Genomic DNA, 15,298 nt, shown 5'->3' with positions numbered 1-15,298 from the left:
GAACCAGAGCTCCAAGTACTCACAGCTGCCTGCATTCATTCATTCATTCATTATCTCCTTGTGCTTCTACCCCACCCTTCCTCCCAATGAGAGCACAGAGCAGCAAGCTACATAACACAATCTTTAATCTCTTAATGGCTAGCTTGAATTAATTAAACTTGGTTATTCTAGTTGATTAAGAGGTCTTGCCCAAGAAACCCACTTCCCCTAAAGATCAGACTTCTTGCAATAGGGGAAGTGAAAGGAAAAGACAGGGGAACACGTGGGGTGACACTTGCTTTGACTCACCGTCATCTAACCTCCATGCAAAGGAAATCAGAATTAATGCTCATTAAACAGCCAACTTCATCTAATCTCCCTGCAAACAAGTCATGATAAATGCTCAACAAACAGGTCATCCAGATGTGCCTGTATACAAAACAGCAATGTTGGCACGCACACACACACACACAAAGACGCAGATTACATTCCAAAGGCCTAAGTAAACAGAAAAAAAAACCTTTTCACCTGGCACCTAAATGAGAACAACCAAAAGTCATATGGGAGGCAGTTTTATAACTTGTGGGGAGCGACCCACTGAGAATTCCCTGCCATGCGGAAACTAAGATCAGAATAATAACCAAAATTAATATGTGGGCTGCATTTCTGCAATGAGATCTTGTTGGTTTGAGTATTTGTATAGAACGTCTGCAGGAGGAAAGATAAGTGGTGGGCTTACCTTACAGCAAGAAACACTGGAATATGTGCAGCCACTGGAGAAGGGTTAAGAAATCCTTTGCCCACAATTGCACCTCAGAGTCAGGTATGCGACAGTCAGTGCAATGGCTTCCTGGAAGCGCTCTCTCTCTCTCTCTCTCTCTCTCTCTCTCTCTCTCTCTCTCTCTTGTGTGTGTTTGCACATGCACATGTCATAAGAAGTTAGACTGCCCATTTGACTCTCAACCAATCAGAAGTTGAGGATATCATAAGCAGAGAACTAAATTAGCTAATTTACCTATATACTTGAGTATAAGCCTAGTTTTTCAGCACATTTTTTGTGCTGAAAAAGCTGCCCTCGGCTTATACTTGAGTGAGGCGAGCGGTGGGAGTGGCGAGAAAGAAGCCCTTTCTCTCCGCTCATGCTGCCACCCGCTCTCCCCAGTCAACCATTCCTTAAGAAGCGTACAAGAACAGCGGTTCTTTACTCTCCCCAAGCAGCTTGTTCCATTCTTGAACTGCTCGCATAAATGCAAACTTGGCAAAGGAGGAAGAGGAAGGAGCAGCCCAAAGGGCTGCTTTTGGGCTGCTCGTTCCTCCTCCTCCTCCACAGCAGCAAAGGTGAATCGGCTTATACTTGAGTCAATAAGCTTTCCCAGGTTTTTGTAGGAAAATTAGGTGCCTCGGTTTATATTTGGGTCGGCTTATACTCGGGTATATACGGTACATAGAATATTTTCTACCCTCTTGCAATGGCCTTGATCAAGAAAAACTTTAACTGTGTGTGTGTGTGTGTGTGTAAAAAACCTAACACTATAGCAAAGGGTTAGTTGCTACTGGTAGATAAGTAATTATCCCAAAATAACCTCTCTTTGTTTAGCCTCTTACTCCTTATCTTAATAGGAAATTACATATTTAAAAGATGGGCGTGATAATAAAAATACACAGCTGAGTGCAAACAACAATGAATTTAGACAGAGGTTATTTTTTCATTGTGGGGCTGTACTTTCAATCATATTCTTGAGGAAAACAGAGGTCAGTTGAACAGATACGCAGTTGTCCAGAGGTACAGAAACACGTGCAGGACTCTCCAAAGTAGATCTTGCAAGCTTGAAATCCATGCACTCATGACCTAAATAGCCCATGCACAACTGAATCCTATATACAAATATCCTGATTTTGAAGACGTTCAGGGGCTGACCTCCAGAGGTTGCTGGACTACAGTGATCACACTTGCTGTGGCTGACAGGAACCTGCACTCTCAACATCTGCTGGCATTATCAGCCATGCACACCATGAAACAGATGCACAAACAACACATTTAGAAATGGCACCCAACTTCTGGGGCTGGTGGGATATCATTTTTTAAATAAGAATTTATTAAATTTTTGATAATACAACAAAAACAAAACACAACAAAACACTACAAAAATTACAAAAAAGATAAAAATACAAATGCAAAAAAAGACAAAACTAAAAAATCTCAACAAAAACACAAACACTTATTTAATTATCCTTATAATATTGCCTAACATTATTAAGGGACCTCCTCACATCCTCTCTTTCTGCATTCATTCTTCAGCCTATTGAATTTATCTAGCTTTGCAAACATTTTAACCACTTTTTAATCTTATCCATTTTGTATCAGAATTGAAAGGCAACAGTGTAAACTGCCCCCAATCACTCAGTGGCACTTCACTGATGCTTTCAGCCTCCGTAGTGATACCACAGGAGAGAGCCACATCCTTCCTTCAAATTATCAGAAAGATAAAACTCTGTGCAAACGGTGTGGAAAAACTGCTGCAGACATAATTAACCGATAAAGAAAGGGAGAGAGCCCTGCCTCTCAGTTCAGTTTTCATGTTTTGCATTTTAAAACAGGCACAGCTGGGATTGAGCTCAGAGAGAGAGAGAGAAGACTCAAGCACATTGTTTCCTCAGAGCATCTCACACCAGAAGGGCTTCCCTACCTCTTGGTTGTGACCCTCACATGCCTCAGTTGTTGCCCCACTGCAAAATAACAAAAGCCAGGACTGCAGAATTTATAACAGACTCACTCCATAGGACTCAAAGAGTCAGGTTGCTAGGAGTTTCTGGGCTTAAAGCCATCTGCATCAAGGCAGGGCAGAGCCCTGAACAGATCAGTGGGTGGAGCAGTTTCCTGCAATGTTCCCAAAAAAGCTGGATCTGTCCAGTGCACAGAAATTGCTACTTAGCTTCTTCTCTACACATTAATAGTCCTGGCTGATCGTTAATGGTTTGTCTAAAACTTGGAATTGGTGTATTGTTTATTAACTGATCAAAGGGATGCGGGTGGCACTGTGGTCTAAACCACAGAGCCTAGGGCTTGCCGATCAGAAGGTCGGCGGTTCGAATCCCCACGACGGGGTGAGCTCCCGTTGCCCGGTCCCAGGTACTGCTCCAGCTGGAAGGTAAACGGTGTTTCCGTGCACTGCTCTGGTTTTGGTGTTCCGTTGTGCCACAAGCGGCTTAGTCATGCTGGCCACATGACCCGGAAAAACTGTCTGCGGACAAACACCGGCTCCCTCGGCCTGTAAAGCGAGATGAGTGCCGCAACCCCAGAGTCATCTGCGACTGGACTTAACAGTCAGGGGTCCTTTACCTTCTTTTTTTAAAAAACCTTTCATTAACTGATCAAGGGAATGGAGCAACTCCCCCATGAGGAAAAGTTACAGCATTTGGGGTATTTTAATTTATTAGACGAGAGGCGAGTTAAGATGTGACATGATAGAAGCACAAAAAGTGTATGCGTGGCATTGGGGAAATGGATACAGAATAGTTTTTCTTGCTCTCTCATGACACTAGGACTGGTGGGGGACATCTAAAGAAGCTGAGCATCGGTAGATTCAGGACAGACAAAATAAAGCACTTCTTCACACTGTTAAATTATGAAATTTGCTTCCACAAGAGATAATGGCAGCCCCCGACATGCATGGCCTTAAAAGGGGCTTAGACAAATTCATGGAGGCAGAGGCTACCAACGGCTGCTAGCCATGATGGCTATGTTCTACCTTCACTGCCACAAGCATTGCGCTTTTGAATACCAGGTGCTAGAAACAGCAGGAAGGGAGAGTGCATCTGGTGGGCCACTGTGAGAACAGGATGCTGGCCTGGATGGGCTACTGGTCTGATCCAGCAGGCTTTTCTTAGGCTCTTAATTAATATTCAGAAATGTCACCCACCCACTTGGCTTACTCAGTGGACAATTCTATGCTGCACACGGCTGAGTGAGGTTTTTTTTAAAGCTTGTAAATAATAGTTACTGGCCTACTAAAAACTTTGCTGGCCTGCCCGCCCGCCCCCAGAAATAGCAATGCCCCATGAATTATGTTCACACTTAATGGGAAACTCTACGTTCAGCCTTGTTGTCCAAATCAGGTTTACCCAAATAAACGTAACAATATTTTTAAAACAAATGAGACAACTTTAAAAGGAAACGAAAGCAAGAAGCTTGACAGGAAACGTGTGACAGGTTCACTTCGTTCTTTAAATTCTCTCCCCCCCCCCTTTTGTGGTATTAAAGAAACCAAAAGCAGACAAGTATTTCCTCAGCTTGAAAGTAAGTCACTTCTGCTATCTGAAATGACAAAGAGTGTGTTGTTTTAAAAACTAGTTGAAATAAAAGCACCAAACTTTTCCCCCCCCAGGTGAAGATTTCCTCATATCTTAACTGAAAATGTGTCAAGTGGCAAACCACCGATTTTCAAAATGTGTAGACATTTCAAATAACTAGCTAGGTACTGTCTGGGTGTTTGCTCAGGAAAACTGGAGGAGTGTAGAGAATGGAAATATAGGCTACTGCAGGGATGTGGACACTTTTTCAGTCCGAGGCTGGCCCCACACAACAAAACAACAGCAGCAGCAGCAGCGGCAGCATGGATCAGGGAAAGCAAGGTCAGAGGCAAGATAACATATATAGAGGGACTCCAGAGTCTGCCTCTCCAGAAATGCTGTAAGGCTCAGTTTCAGGCACAAACATGAAAACCAGGAGCAGGTGAATCAGGCACAAGACAAGCCTACAGTCCAACACCAGCAGAAGATCAGCCTAGCTGGCAAGATGCCTCTTGGCATCATATACAGATCAGCTGGCTGCCACACCCAGAATGTCAGGATCTGAAGTGTAGTTCCCCCAGTGTTGTCACATCCCTACAGCCTGGTTTGGGGGCAAGCAAGGGCCTTGATGGCACTAATATAACACAGCTGAACTACACCTGTGTCTGGCATTGGGGCACATCTTCTGTCCTCCAAAAGAAAAGACTCAGAAGCAAACATGAACCAACCTAGTCATTCATCCATTATGGCTGAGTGATAACTGGTTTTCAACATCGCGATATACCGATATATCATGATGTCTCAAATAAGGATGACGCAATGTAGAGGCTTCACGGCTGGCTTCGCGGTTTTTCCTGCATCATGAATTTTGCCTGCACCTGCTCTTGCGATTCGCTGCCCCCTGCATGAGACAGGGGAGAGCTGAGCTGGCAGAGTTAACAGGGCCTGCAGAAATCAAGAGAAGCATTGGCTGGCTTCACAGTTTCCCCCCACATTGTGATTTTTGCACAGCATACATGCGCACACATCGTGATTCACGATATATTGCCAGGTCAAAAATTACAAAACCATTATCAAACCAAGCTCAGCCCTATTATTCATTCACCTTCCTCCATACACTCTGCACATCAACTGCACCATTTCATTTCATCACAGTAGCCTTCCCTTCCCTCAAATGGGTACTTCTGTTTATCTTTAAACCTAGTGGGAAGTGGCTTGCAGAATTCTCTACCTTTTCATTAAAAAACAAAGTCATGTCATGAATTGGAGCTCTCTTTCCTTCACCAACATTATTTATTACCTTCCACAAACTTAAGTAACAAAGATAAATGCAAACAAATAAGTTTGAAAAACAACACCAGGCAGCTACACCCTTGGCAGACATGCATTCAGCCGGCTTCGGAAGTTTGTTGAAATACATACAACTTTTGTTTTTGTAAAGTACAGAGAGTGGGCAGCTGTCCTATCTCAACAGATATTCTAGCACAGTTTTCTCAAAACTGTATCCCTCATCCAGGTGGCCTTATATGATGCTTCCATAGTAGGTTTAAAGCACAGAGTGACCTATTCGAATTCTAGGATACTCATCCAGCTAATTTCTATATTTTCAACTAACACAATAAAATGGAAATGCCACCTTTCAATCCATCATGGTGAAAAACAAATCTGTGAACATTTAGGTCAACTTAACGTTGGCTGAGAGTGCTATGCAGGGCCCTGGCATATTGTTGAATCATAAGCTTTACACAAGCATGTTTCTCTGAAAATAATAAGCAACACACTTTCCAGTAAAGGTGCAGGAAAGATGCAAGAAAATTATAACTCTTCTTGGCTTCACATTGTTTGGCTGTTCAAATGAAAACATTAATTTGGAGATTAATCTATCAATTCACCGGCCACAGAATTTGACCCAGCTTCTAATTCAAGTTGGCCCTCTGCGAGAGTTTATTTGCTGCTGACAGCCTCATCATCCGTCATCTGAATTCTTGGGCCGTGACTTTCCAGAAAAGAAAAGATCTATGCTTTCATTACACAAGAGAAATTGCTGCCTTCATAAAACATCCAGAGAACATCTTGAGGTAGCTCATTAAATATAGCAGGAGTCAAAGAAGTTAAACCCTAATTCACTGAAACGCCTGCTTTAGCCCTCCTTAAAAAACTAAAAAACAGGGCTGCAATCTTATACACACTTACCTGGGAACAAGCTCCATTGAATTCAATGGGACTTACCCCTGAGTACACACACAGAATATGTGCTGTGCTTAAGCCCCATTGAGATCAATGTAACAGACCAAGTAGAGTAGGTAAGTGCTTCTGAGCGTGTGCTTAAAGTTACCTGGACTGCACCCATCTCAAGGAGACTTTTGTCCTAGGCCTCAGAACATAAATACAGGGTGTGAATTTACACTGGTTCCAAATTGTTCTGCTGAAATCAGATGCAGCTAACGTCAAACATGTGTGAAATACATTTCTGTGAGCCGACTCCCAGCTCCAGAAGTGTGCTGTGTGCATGTTCCTGAAGGGGTAAAACCTCATCCAATAGGATGAATTGCAATATAGGCAATGATTTATTGTGGGATGGAGAAGATTCATTCTTGGTGTGGAAAGGAATGGGGACTGCTCTCCACCTTGAAAGGACTCTCCGTGCATTTTCTCTGCTGAGGCTCTTCTCCCTATAGCTTTATCAGGTCACTATAAAAACATGTTTTAGCCCACTGATGTATATATGCACAGAGGGATCAGAAACAACCTCTATTTTAGAGCCATTCAACTTGCATACAAGTACACTTCCTCACTTGCACTGTTTTGTCACTGTGTGCTGCTCCCCACCACTGAGAAGTAGTTCAGCAATAAAGGGAAGCAAGTGGGCGAAAACAGCTATACATACCACTCCTTGTGAGGAGGAGCAACACACTGCTAGGATAGAAGCTCAAAAGCAGAGGGCACAAAGCCACTCTGATATCCTTTACCTGCTACCTGTGAGTAAGCCCCACTGAATTCTGCGGGATACCTGAGGAAACACAAGGTCAGTTCCGTCTCTGCTACAGATGCACTGCATCGCACTGGTACCCACGCCAAGACCAGCTTTAAAACGCAGTTTTGTTTGCAGTAAGCATAGTCTGTGTGTCACAACCCACTGCAAAAATGTGCATTGATGAAGAACATGATCTTAGCTAGAAAATATGTAATATCTCAGAGTGAGTTGCCCTAGGCTGCTTCTTTGATTCCACTTAAGAAGGATTTCCCAGCAAGTTGGTATTTGCTTACTAAAGTTTTTTACGTACAGTACCTGGCGTTAAGATGCACCCATGCTGCGGTTCAGAAAACTCAGCACATAAAGCTGACTGATTGTTTCCACAAACAGAAGGCACGGCTAATCTCACAGATCTAGAGTTGCTTCATATTCATCTTTTTTCAGTGAAATCTGGACTTAGGACTATGATCCCCCAAGGCTGTGATCCTCATAAATTTACTTGGAAGTACGCTCCAGCAAAAAACATTGCGACCTGCTTGAAGAAATATGTTGAAAATGATATGGAAGACTCACTTAAGTTAAGAGGAGTCAGCACATTTGCATTCCTCTGTGACCCTCTGTTTATCCAGGAAAGTTAAGTAGGACCTGGAATGAAGACTTTCCCCACAGCAACCTCTACTCTCTCAAACTCACTGCCCAGGAAGGCCTACCTAGAAACCACTTGAGGAAAGGCTGTGGCTCAGTGGTAGAGCATTTGCCTTGTAAGCAGAAGGTCACAGGTTCAATTCTCAGCATCTCCAGGTAGGGCTCAGAGAAATTGCTGTCTGAAACCCTTGAAAGCTGCTGCCAGTCAGTGTAGACAATACTGAACTACCGGTAGATAGATTCAGTGTAAGGAAGCTTCTTTTCTATCTTCACACCATAAAAAGGCCTTCTCCGGGTATTGACTTCCTGTTCTTCTTTGACTCAGGATGAAAGTGAATCCCACACTTAAGTATTTTCCACTGAAATCAATGGGCTTAAATGTATCGAAGTTACTGAAAATGTTTGGGGCATTGTTCAGCTACTCTATTATTCAAAGTTACTGTGTAAATCCAATCCTATGTTTTCTCACTGAGTTCAATGGGACTTAACACACAAGTAGGCATGCATAGGAATAAAGACTGAATTGCACCATTTTTTATTGACCTGCTTATGTTTTAAACCCACCTTTAAGAGTATCATTTTAAAAACAAACCAGCAGCTGACTGATAGACTCATTAATAAAAAAACAACAACTGACATTACATTCACTCATCTCCACTCTTTTTAATGGGCAGCTTGCTTCTCTCAGACAACTACAGGACAACAATTTCCAGAAAGGAAGCTGTGTTTGGAGGCAATCCTACACATTTAATCTAAATAAAGCCCTTAAAATGTTAATTGTTTATCACGGCCTTTGGCAGCTAATTAATATTAAATTGTAACTCGGATTTTGTTTTCAAGCTAGCTGGGTTATTTTTCTTTTATTTCATGGCATGCTGGTGTGAGCACCTTGGATGGAAATGGATTTTAAATGCTAATGATTTCATTCCGGAGATAGGTTTCCTTCTGTCAACTGCTTGGAGAAGCGGTCTAGATAAGTGGTCTCAAAAGTTTAACAAGATAAACACAGCTACCATCCTACTTCCACATATACTCGGGAGTAAGCCCCACTGCCTTCACTAAGACTTACTTCCGAGTAGACCCCGTTAGAAAGAGTCACTTTGAAGGACCAGCAGCTACCGAAGTTTGCTGGGAAGTCCAAATACCCAGCGAACCCCAAACTTGTTGAGAGAAGGCAAGGCGCCTTGAGAAGGCGAAGCGAGCGGGGCAGCGTCGAGGACCTTTGCCTGCCGGGTGAATGTTTAACTCACCTGGGTTGGAGCTGCTCTGGAAGTAGAAGACGACGAGGAGCAGAGAGCCCAGGCAAGTGGCCAGGACCATCCGCTGCCCCCTGCTCTGCCTCATCCTCGCGCCTAGAGGGCATCCCCCGGGGCGGCGGCGGCGGCGAGGGAGTCGCGCGGAGTCGCCAGAGAGTCACGGCGGCTCCTCATGGCCCGGGCTTCGGGCAGCTGCTACCACTGCCGCTGGCGGCGTCGCTGCGGGCGCCTCCAGACGCAGAGTTCCTCCGGCCGCCGGCTCTGCCTCTCCGGCGCCAAGCGAGAGCAGCACAGCGCAGTCCCTCAGGGCAAAGGGAAACCTCGGCGCGGGGCAGGGCCGGACTAAGGCGGCGCGGTGGCGCGGGGGGGGGGGGAAGAGACAGCGGGAGAGGGCGTCGAAGGGAGGCGCGCCGCCCTCCCACACCTTTCCCTCCCCGCCCGGCCCGGCCACTGACGCTTCTCGGCGAGGAGATCAGGCGGAGTGAAGCGAGCGGAAGCTCGTTGCGCGGCTCGTTCGGGACGTGCGGAAGGCCCCCCCCCCTTTCCTGCTCCGTGGATGCGTCCGGCTGAAAGGGGAGTCGCTAGGCGCGCGCCAAGCTGCGGCTTTCTTTTCCCAAGCCGCGTACCTGTGTCAGGTCCCGCCTGAGTTGGGGGTGTGTTTCTTTTATGCTCGTAAAGAAAGGCGCGGCTGCCTCTGAGCATGTGAAGAGTTCTTCTTGGCGCGATTTAGTAGGCACAGTCGTTGGTCCCTACGCGTCGAGGTTTAGCCTCCCGGGGAAGGGTAAGAAGAGTAGGACGTGGGGGTGGATTAGGGGAGGGTGTGAGGAACGTTCGGCCCTCCGGATGTTGCCGAACTACGACTCCCATCAGCCCCAGGCAGCGCAGACCGTGGCCATGGAAGATGGGAGTTGTAGTTAAGCAGCACCTGGTGGGCCAAAGGTTCCCGGCACTTGAATTTGGCTTGCTTGGTAGACCAAATAATAAGGATGGGTCTTTGGTCCAACTGTGGTACAAAGCAGCTCCTTGGTGGATGGCTCTTCAGATTCTGCTTGAGGACATCTGGTGGAAATGCTCTAACTGGACTTCCCACAGGGAACTGATCTAGAACAGTTCCTCAGGAGGTGGTGGACTTCCTTGGAAGTTTTAAGCAGAGCTTGGATAGCCATCTGTCACAGATGCTTTAGCTGAGATTCCTGCATTGCAGGGAGTGTTGGACTAGAATGAACCTCAGGCTCCCCTCCAACTCTATGATTCTACCTCCAGATCCATGGCTTTTGATAGTACAGTCAAACCTCAGTTTTCAAATGTCTCAGCTGCCGAATGTGTCAGAAGGCAAACGCTGAAAACACAGAAGTGAATGCTTCCGTTTTCAAACACACCTCGGAAGTCAAAAGCCGAGGTTCCACTGTGACCCCCTCCAGACATTGCTGGACTACAGCTCCCACCCTCCGTGACCCTGGTCTGTGTTGCCTGGGGCTGATGGAAGTTGGAGTTCAAGAACCCCTGGAGGGTCACAGGTTCCCCACACATGGTCTGCAGAGCAACAATTTGCTGGGAAGTGGAATCCGACTTGTCTCAAAGCCTTTGCCCTTAAACCCTTTGGCCCTTAGTCAAACACTTGGTCAAACCTTTTGTCCCTTAGTTTCTAACCCTTTGCCAGTTGTTTCACCTGAGAGGTGATTCCTGCTTAATTCTATAGGCCTGTTTTCAGACTTCACATTGCAACTCCTCCAGACAGCATGGCAGGCCTTTGACTAATTAAACCATCTATGCAGTTTCCCAAATGTGGGTCTCCAGCTGTTTTTGGACTACAACTCCCACCATCCCTAGCTAGCAGGAGCAGTAGTCAGGGATGATGGGGATTTTAAGCCCCCAAACAGCTGGATATCCAAGTTTGGGAAACACTGATCTATGGCATTTTAAACTGTGTGGGTATGGTGTGTATTTTTGTGTTTTTATATTGTAAACTGCCCTGTGATCTTCAAATGAAGGGCAGTATAGAAATTTAATAAGTAATAATAACAACCTTGTTACTGAGCATTTTATCTGATTTGCTTGTTATAGGCTACAACAATTAAAATCATCCCAGTCTCATCCTGTTTTGCTTGTGTGGTGTTTACACACTGAACATTCATTCATCTTTCCCACTTTTCACCACGTTATTTATTGATAGGCAGATCACCATGGTGATCAACTTACCCACCTGTAGGGTAGAAGGGGAAATTCATGCTGCTTAGGTGCACAAAGTGCTCAAGAGATTTTTGGAGAAAAATGGTTTGCTATGCGCTTTCCAATCCTTTGCCATTTACCCAGATGTAACTCCCACTGAGTCTAATGGGACTTTCTTACATGTAAGTGTGCAGTGAAGGCAGTGAGTTGCTGCTGTTCCTTTGAGGCTGTATCTAAGCATCTAAGCCATACTGGAGTTTTTAAGCAGATACCCACAGTATCTTTATAATAGTGAGAAAAGAGATTTTAACAGAGCTTTCTCCAGTGTGTATTCTCCTCTGAAATAAAAGTCTGCCCCAATTTTTCCACTGCTTGTGGAAGAGAGTGGGCGAAGCAATATCCTTTCTGATATCCCTGGCCAGGTCTAAAACATCTATGGCATTGTATGGGGACAGAGGAATTCTGCAAGAACAAAAACAATGATTCAGCTGGCTGTTTGTGATGAGAAAAATCAAAGCAGGTTATGTAAACCTGACAGAAGAACCAGACTGTTTGCCTTCAATCTTTGTACTATGGCCTTGGTAGACTCAGGAAAGTGCCCCCCTTCCGAACATTTCTAAAAGAAATGAACGTGAAAGCCATGAAATGTCATCTCTGTAAAGCTGCAAACACAGAGCTCTCTATTTTTGGGTAAAGGTGGCTTTCATGGGGTCTGTGTTCAAGGGCTTCATTGGTATTGTATTCCAAAGTTTTGTGCCCACTGTTAAAAGGCCCTGCATAGCACTACTGCCTCGCTCCCCAGAGCTGCTTCTCTGAAGATCTTAAAGCATGGAGTACTCCTGTCACAGAAAGCATAATGTTAAATATTTGTCCAATATATAATTTCATTTCATCCTCATTACCATCCAGTGAAGTAGGCTAAATGATGACTTCAAATGAACCTTATATCTGTATTAGAATCTTAATCTAGCTCTTTTCAGTCCATCAAGAGCAGGTGCACATTGCACAAGAGACCGATTACTCTCCCTGCTCAGATCGTTTACAGTGCCTCAGCCTCTCCAACACTGAACATGCACCTCTTAAACATAACCGCATTTCATTAGATGCCGGGAACAGAACCCACCCTTCCATCCATTGTGAACAGTAAGGTAAAGGTAAAGGGACCCCTGACCATCAGGTCCAGTCGTGTCCGACTCTGGGGTTGCGGCGCTCATCTCGCTCTATAGGCCAAGGGAGCCGGTGTTTGTCCACAGACAGCTTCCAGGTCATGTGGCCAGCATGACAAAGCCACTTCTGGCGAACCAGAGCAGTGCACGGAAACGCTGTTTACCTTCCCGCCGGAGTGGTCCCTATTTATCTACTTACACTTTTGACGTGCTTTCGAACTGCTAGGTGGGCAGGAGCTGGGACCGAGGAACGGGAGCTCACCCCGTCGCAGGGATTCGAACCGCTGACCTTCTGATCGGCTAGCCCTAGGTTCTGTGGTTTAACCCACAGCACCACCTGGGTCCCTTATTGTGAACAGAGGAGAGTTGAAAAGAGCTTCTATCTGTGATCAGATGTGGCCATGGCTGATGTAGGTGCTTTATATGCATGGTGTGGGGAGAGCATGCCCAGACCATGTTGTGGCCCTCCTCCCCCCGCTATTTTGTGCTATGCTGTACCCCACTTGCTTGAAATTCAACATGTTCTTACATGGCATCTGGCACGCTAATTAAGAAGGTCCATCAGTAGCTTCCTCTAGTACTCATTCAAACAAAATATTTTGCTTTTCCTGCTCATGATCACAGTGGCCTGGTTCGCACATCACAGTCAGCCAAACTATGGCTTATGCAGACCACGTGAATGTGGGGAGTGCTCTGAGCACCTTGCAGCCACTTTGCTTCTCCCAAGCTTAGCTTAGCAGAGAGAGAGAGAGAGAGCAGTAAGCTCCTCTCTTAGAACCCCCACATTCATGTCTCAGCAACCCAGAGGCTGGCTTACTAATGTGTGAATGCAGTAGAATACCAGACCTGTTTCAGAGGTGAGCAAGCTGGATGCATATTATTTCCCCCCTTTTTAGTGCTGCCAGAAAGAACTTTTTTCTGACAGTATTTTGATTTCACACCTTTTCGCCTGACTAAACAAATTGCCTTTCAAAAAATTTGCATTTTTATAAGAGTGCCATCTGCTGAAATCCAAGCAACAATGCAGTTTACAGGAATGTTGTCTGCGGTTACTCCCAGGAGAATCATATTGATACAGTTGAAAGTTTTATTATCTGTGCAATGCCCGGTAAGTGCTTATGGGAATGAAGGAATGACAACTCACCTTTCAAAGCAATGCTTGGCATTTCAATCAGTAATTTGAACTGGATTGATTGAGCCCTATCACAATAGGCCTGGGCATAATTTCTCCCCTGCCCATTTGAAGGGGTCTGTTATGGAGTACTTTCAAGTGGAAAATACATGTGCTTTCACATCCAGTTCAATGCAGAGAGCAAGTCTATGTGTCTTGTGTTTACAGGAGCTTCACCTTACAATCCTCTTGGGTGTTCAAAGCTTAGAAACCTATAAAACAGGGCTCCACATGTGCATTATTGAGCCCATAAAGGGTCATAAGATGGAGACAACAGTATCTGCCATGAAAAGGATTCAGAATCAAAACAATCCCAGGTAGCCATGAGCATAAATCCCAGCAGCTTTAGGAATACAGTGGGATTTGCCATAAATGCAAGCAATATTGGTTTCTGCAGTATGTTCAGTTTTGCCAACTTTCCTCTTGTTCTGCCAGTTTCATATTTTTACAGAACTATATGATTTGTTTCATACAGAGAAAGAGTTCTATTTGCTGTTATGGATTTTCTTCTTTAACGAAAATATCCTAAGCACGTTCAAGTGAGACCTACTGAAGTCATTGCTCTTGGCTGAATCATGTTTTTTTTAAAGGCAGTATTAGTTCCTTTTAAGTCTCCTTTCCTGCTTGCATAATGGAGATTGTACATTTTTAAAAGTGGGCAGGGAGGGGAGAAACCTAAAGGCAAGCAATCTTTGAACACCTGCAGAATGCCTTTCACTTGCAAGATGAAGCACATTCTGTTCTGTGTGAAATGAGTCTGAGGTCACAATCCTTCTGGGTCATAGCTGTCAACTCCCCCCCTTTTTTTGCAGGAAATTCCCTTATTGCGTGGCCAGGCGGAGTCCCCCGAACCCCGGGCAGCCCCTGAGGGAAATAATGACATGTGACAACGTTCTACGGGATTAAATTGGCCACAACTTTATTAATATTCAGGTGTAGGGAGACCTTGGCTCAGGCATTGGGCATTTATCCTTCCCAGCCCCCCAGCTGGGGTTCTGGGTAATATCAGGGTTATCCAGCATGTGTGGGGAGTGGGCTAACTCTGGAGAACATATGTTAAAGCAGATAACCCACCCCCTCTGTTCGCCGCCGCTGGAGGGGGTGGGCAATGATGACCTCTGGGCGTATGGGCCAATGCCTCTCCCTGAGACCTCTTTAACGGGAACCCTGCTATTGCCACCACAATGGGGGCGGGGGTCACCGCCCCACGCCCCCCCATTTTGTAGATGACTAAAGGATTCTGCCCAAGGCCTGCAACCGCCAAAGTTGTGACGAATTGTTACGGGAAAGGCGAAACCTGCCAATGCAGGGGAAGTCCTTTCCGGCCCTTCAACAGCGACCTTGACATAGCAGCGCCTGCGTGCCTGTGGAAATAAAATGGTTAACCTGCAGAGTAAATGTTAAATGAGGGAGTGGTGGGTGGGGAAGCTCTGAATCCAATGGCCGCTTCCCAGGTATGACTCAACTCCTATTGTGTGTACTGACTAATCCCTCCTTCTACCTGGCCAATCCCCCCCCCCCCAGCAACACCTCCCCAGCCGGCATTGGGCGGCTGCTTGAGTGGGTTGAGACCACAGGTATCGCACCTGGGAAGGTGGTGCCAGACCCAACTGCCAAGAGCTGCACTGTGATCTCAGGAGGCTACACA

At 45.6% G+C, this 15,298-nt stretch overlaps 1 protein-coding gene across 1 annotated transcript in view; it reads right to left on the bottom strand.

Moving 5' to 3' along the window:
* Positions 1–9,536, bottom strand: part of CHST13 (carbohydrate sulfotransferase 13) — a 47,657-nt gene extending 38,121 nt beyond the window's left edge. The window contains exon 1 of the mRNA XM_033141072.1: positions 9,139–9,536. Within this exon, the coding sequence (XP_032996963.1) occupies positions 9,139–9,232 (94 nt within the window). The 5' untranslated portion in view covers positions 9,233–9,536. The remainder of the gene's footprint in view (positions 1–9,138) is intronic.
* Positions 9,537–15,298: the final 5,762 nt, after the last annotated feature.

This window comes from Lacerta agilis, chromosome 2, assembly GCF_009819535.1.
Source record: "Lacerta agilis isolate rLacAgi1 chromosome 2, rLacAgi1.pri, whole genome shotgun sequence".
Lineage (NCBI taxonomy): Eukaryota > Metazoa > Chordata > Lepidosauria > Squamata > Lacertidae > Lacerta > Lacerta agilis.
This window is presented reverse-complemented; position numbering and strand designations above follow the sequence as displayed.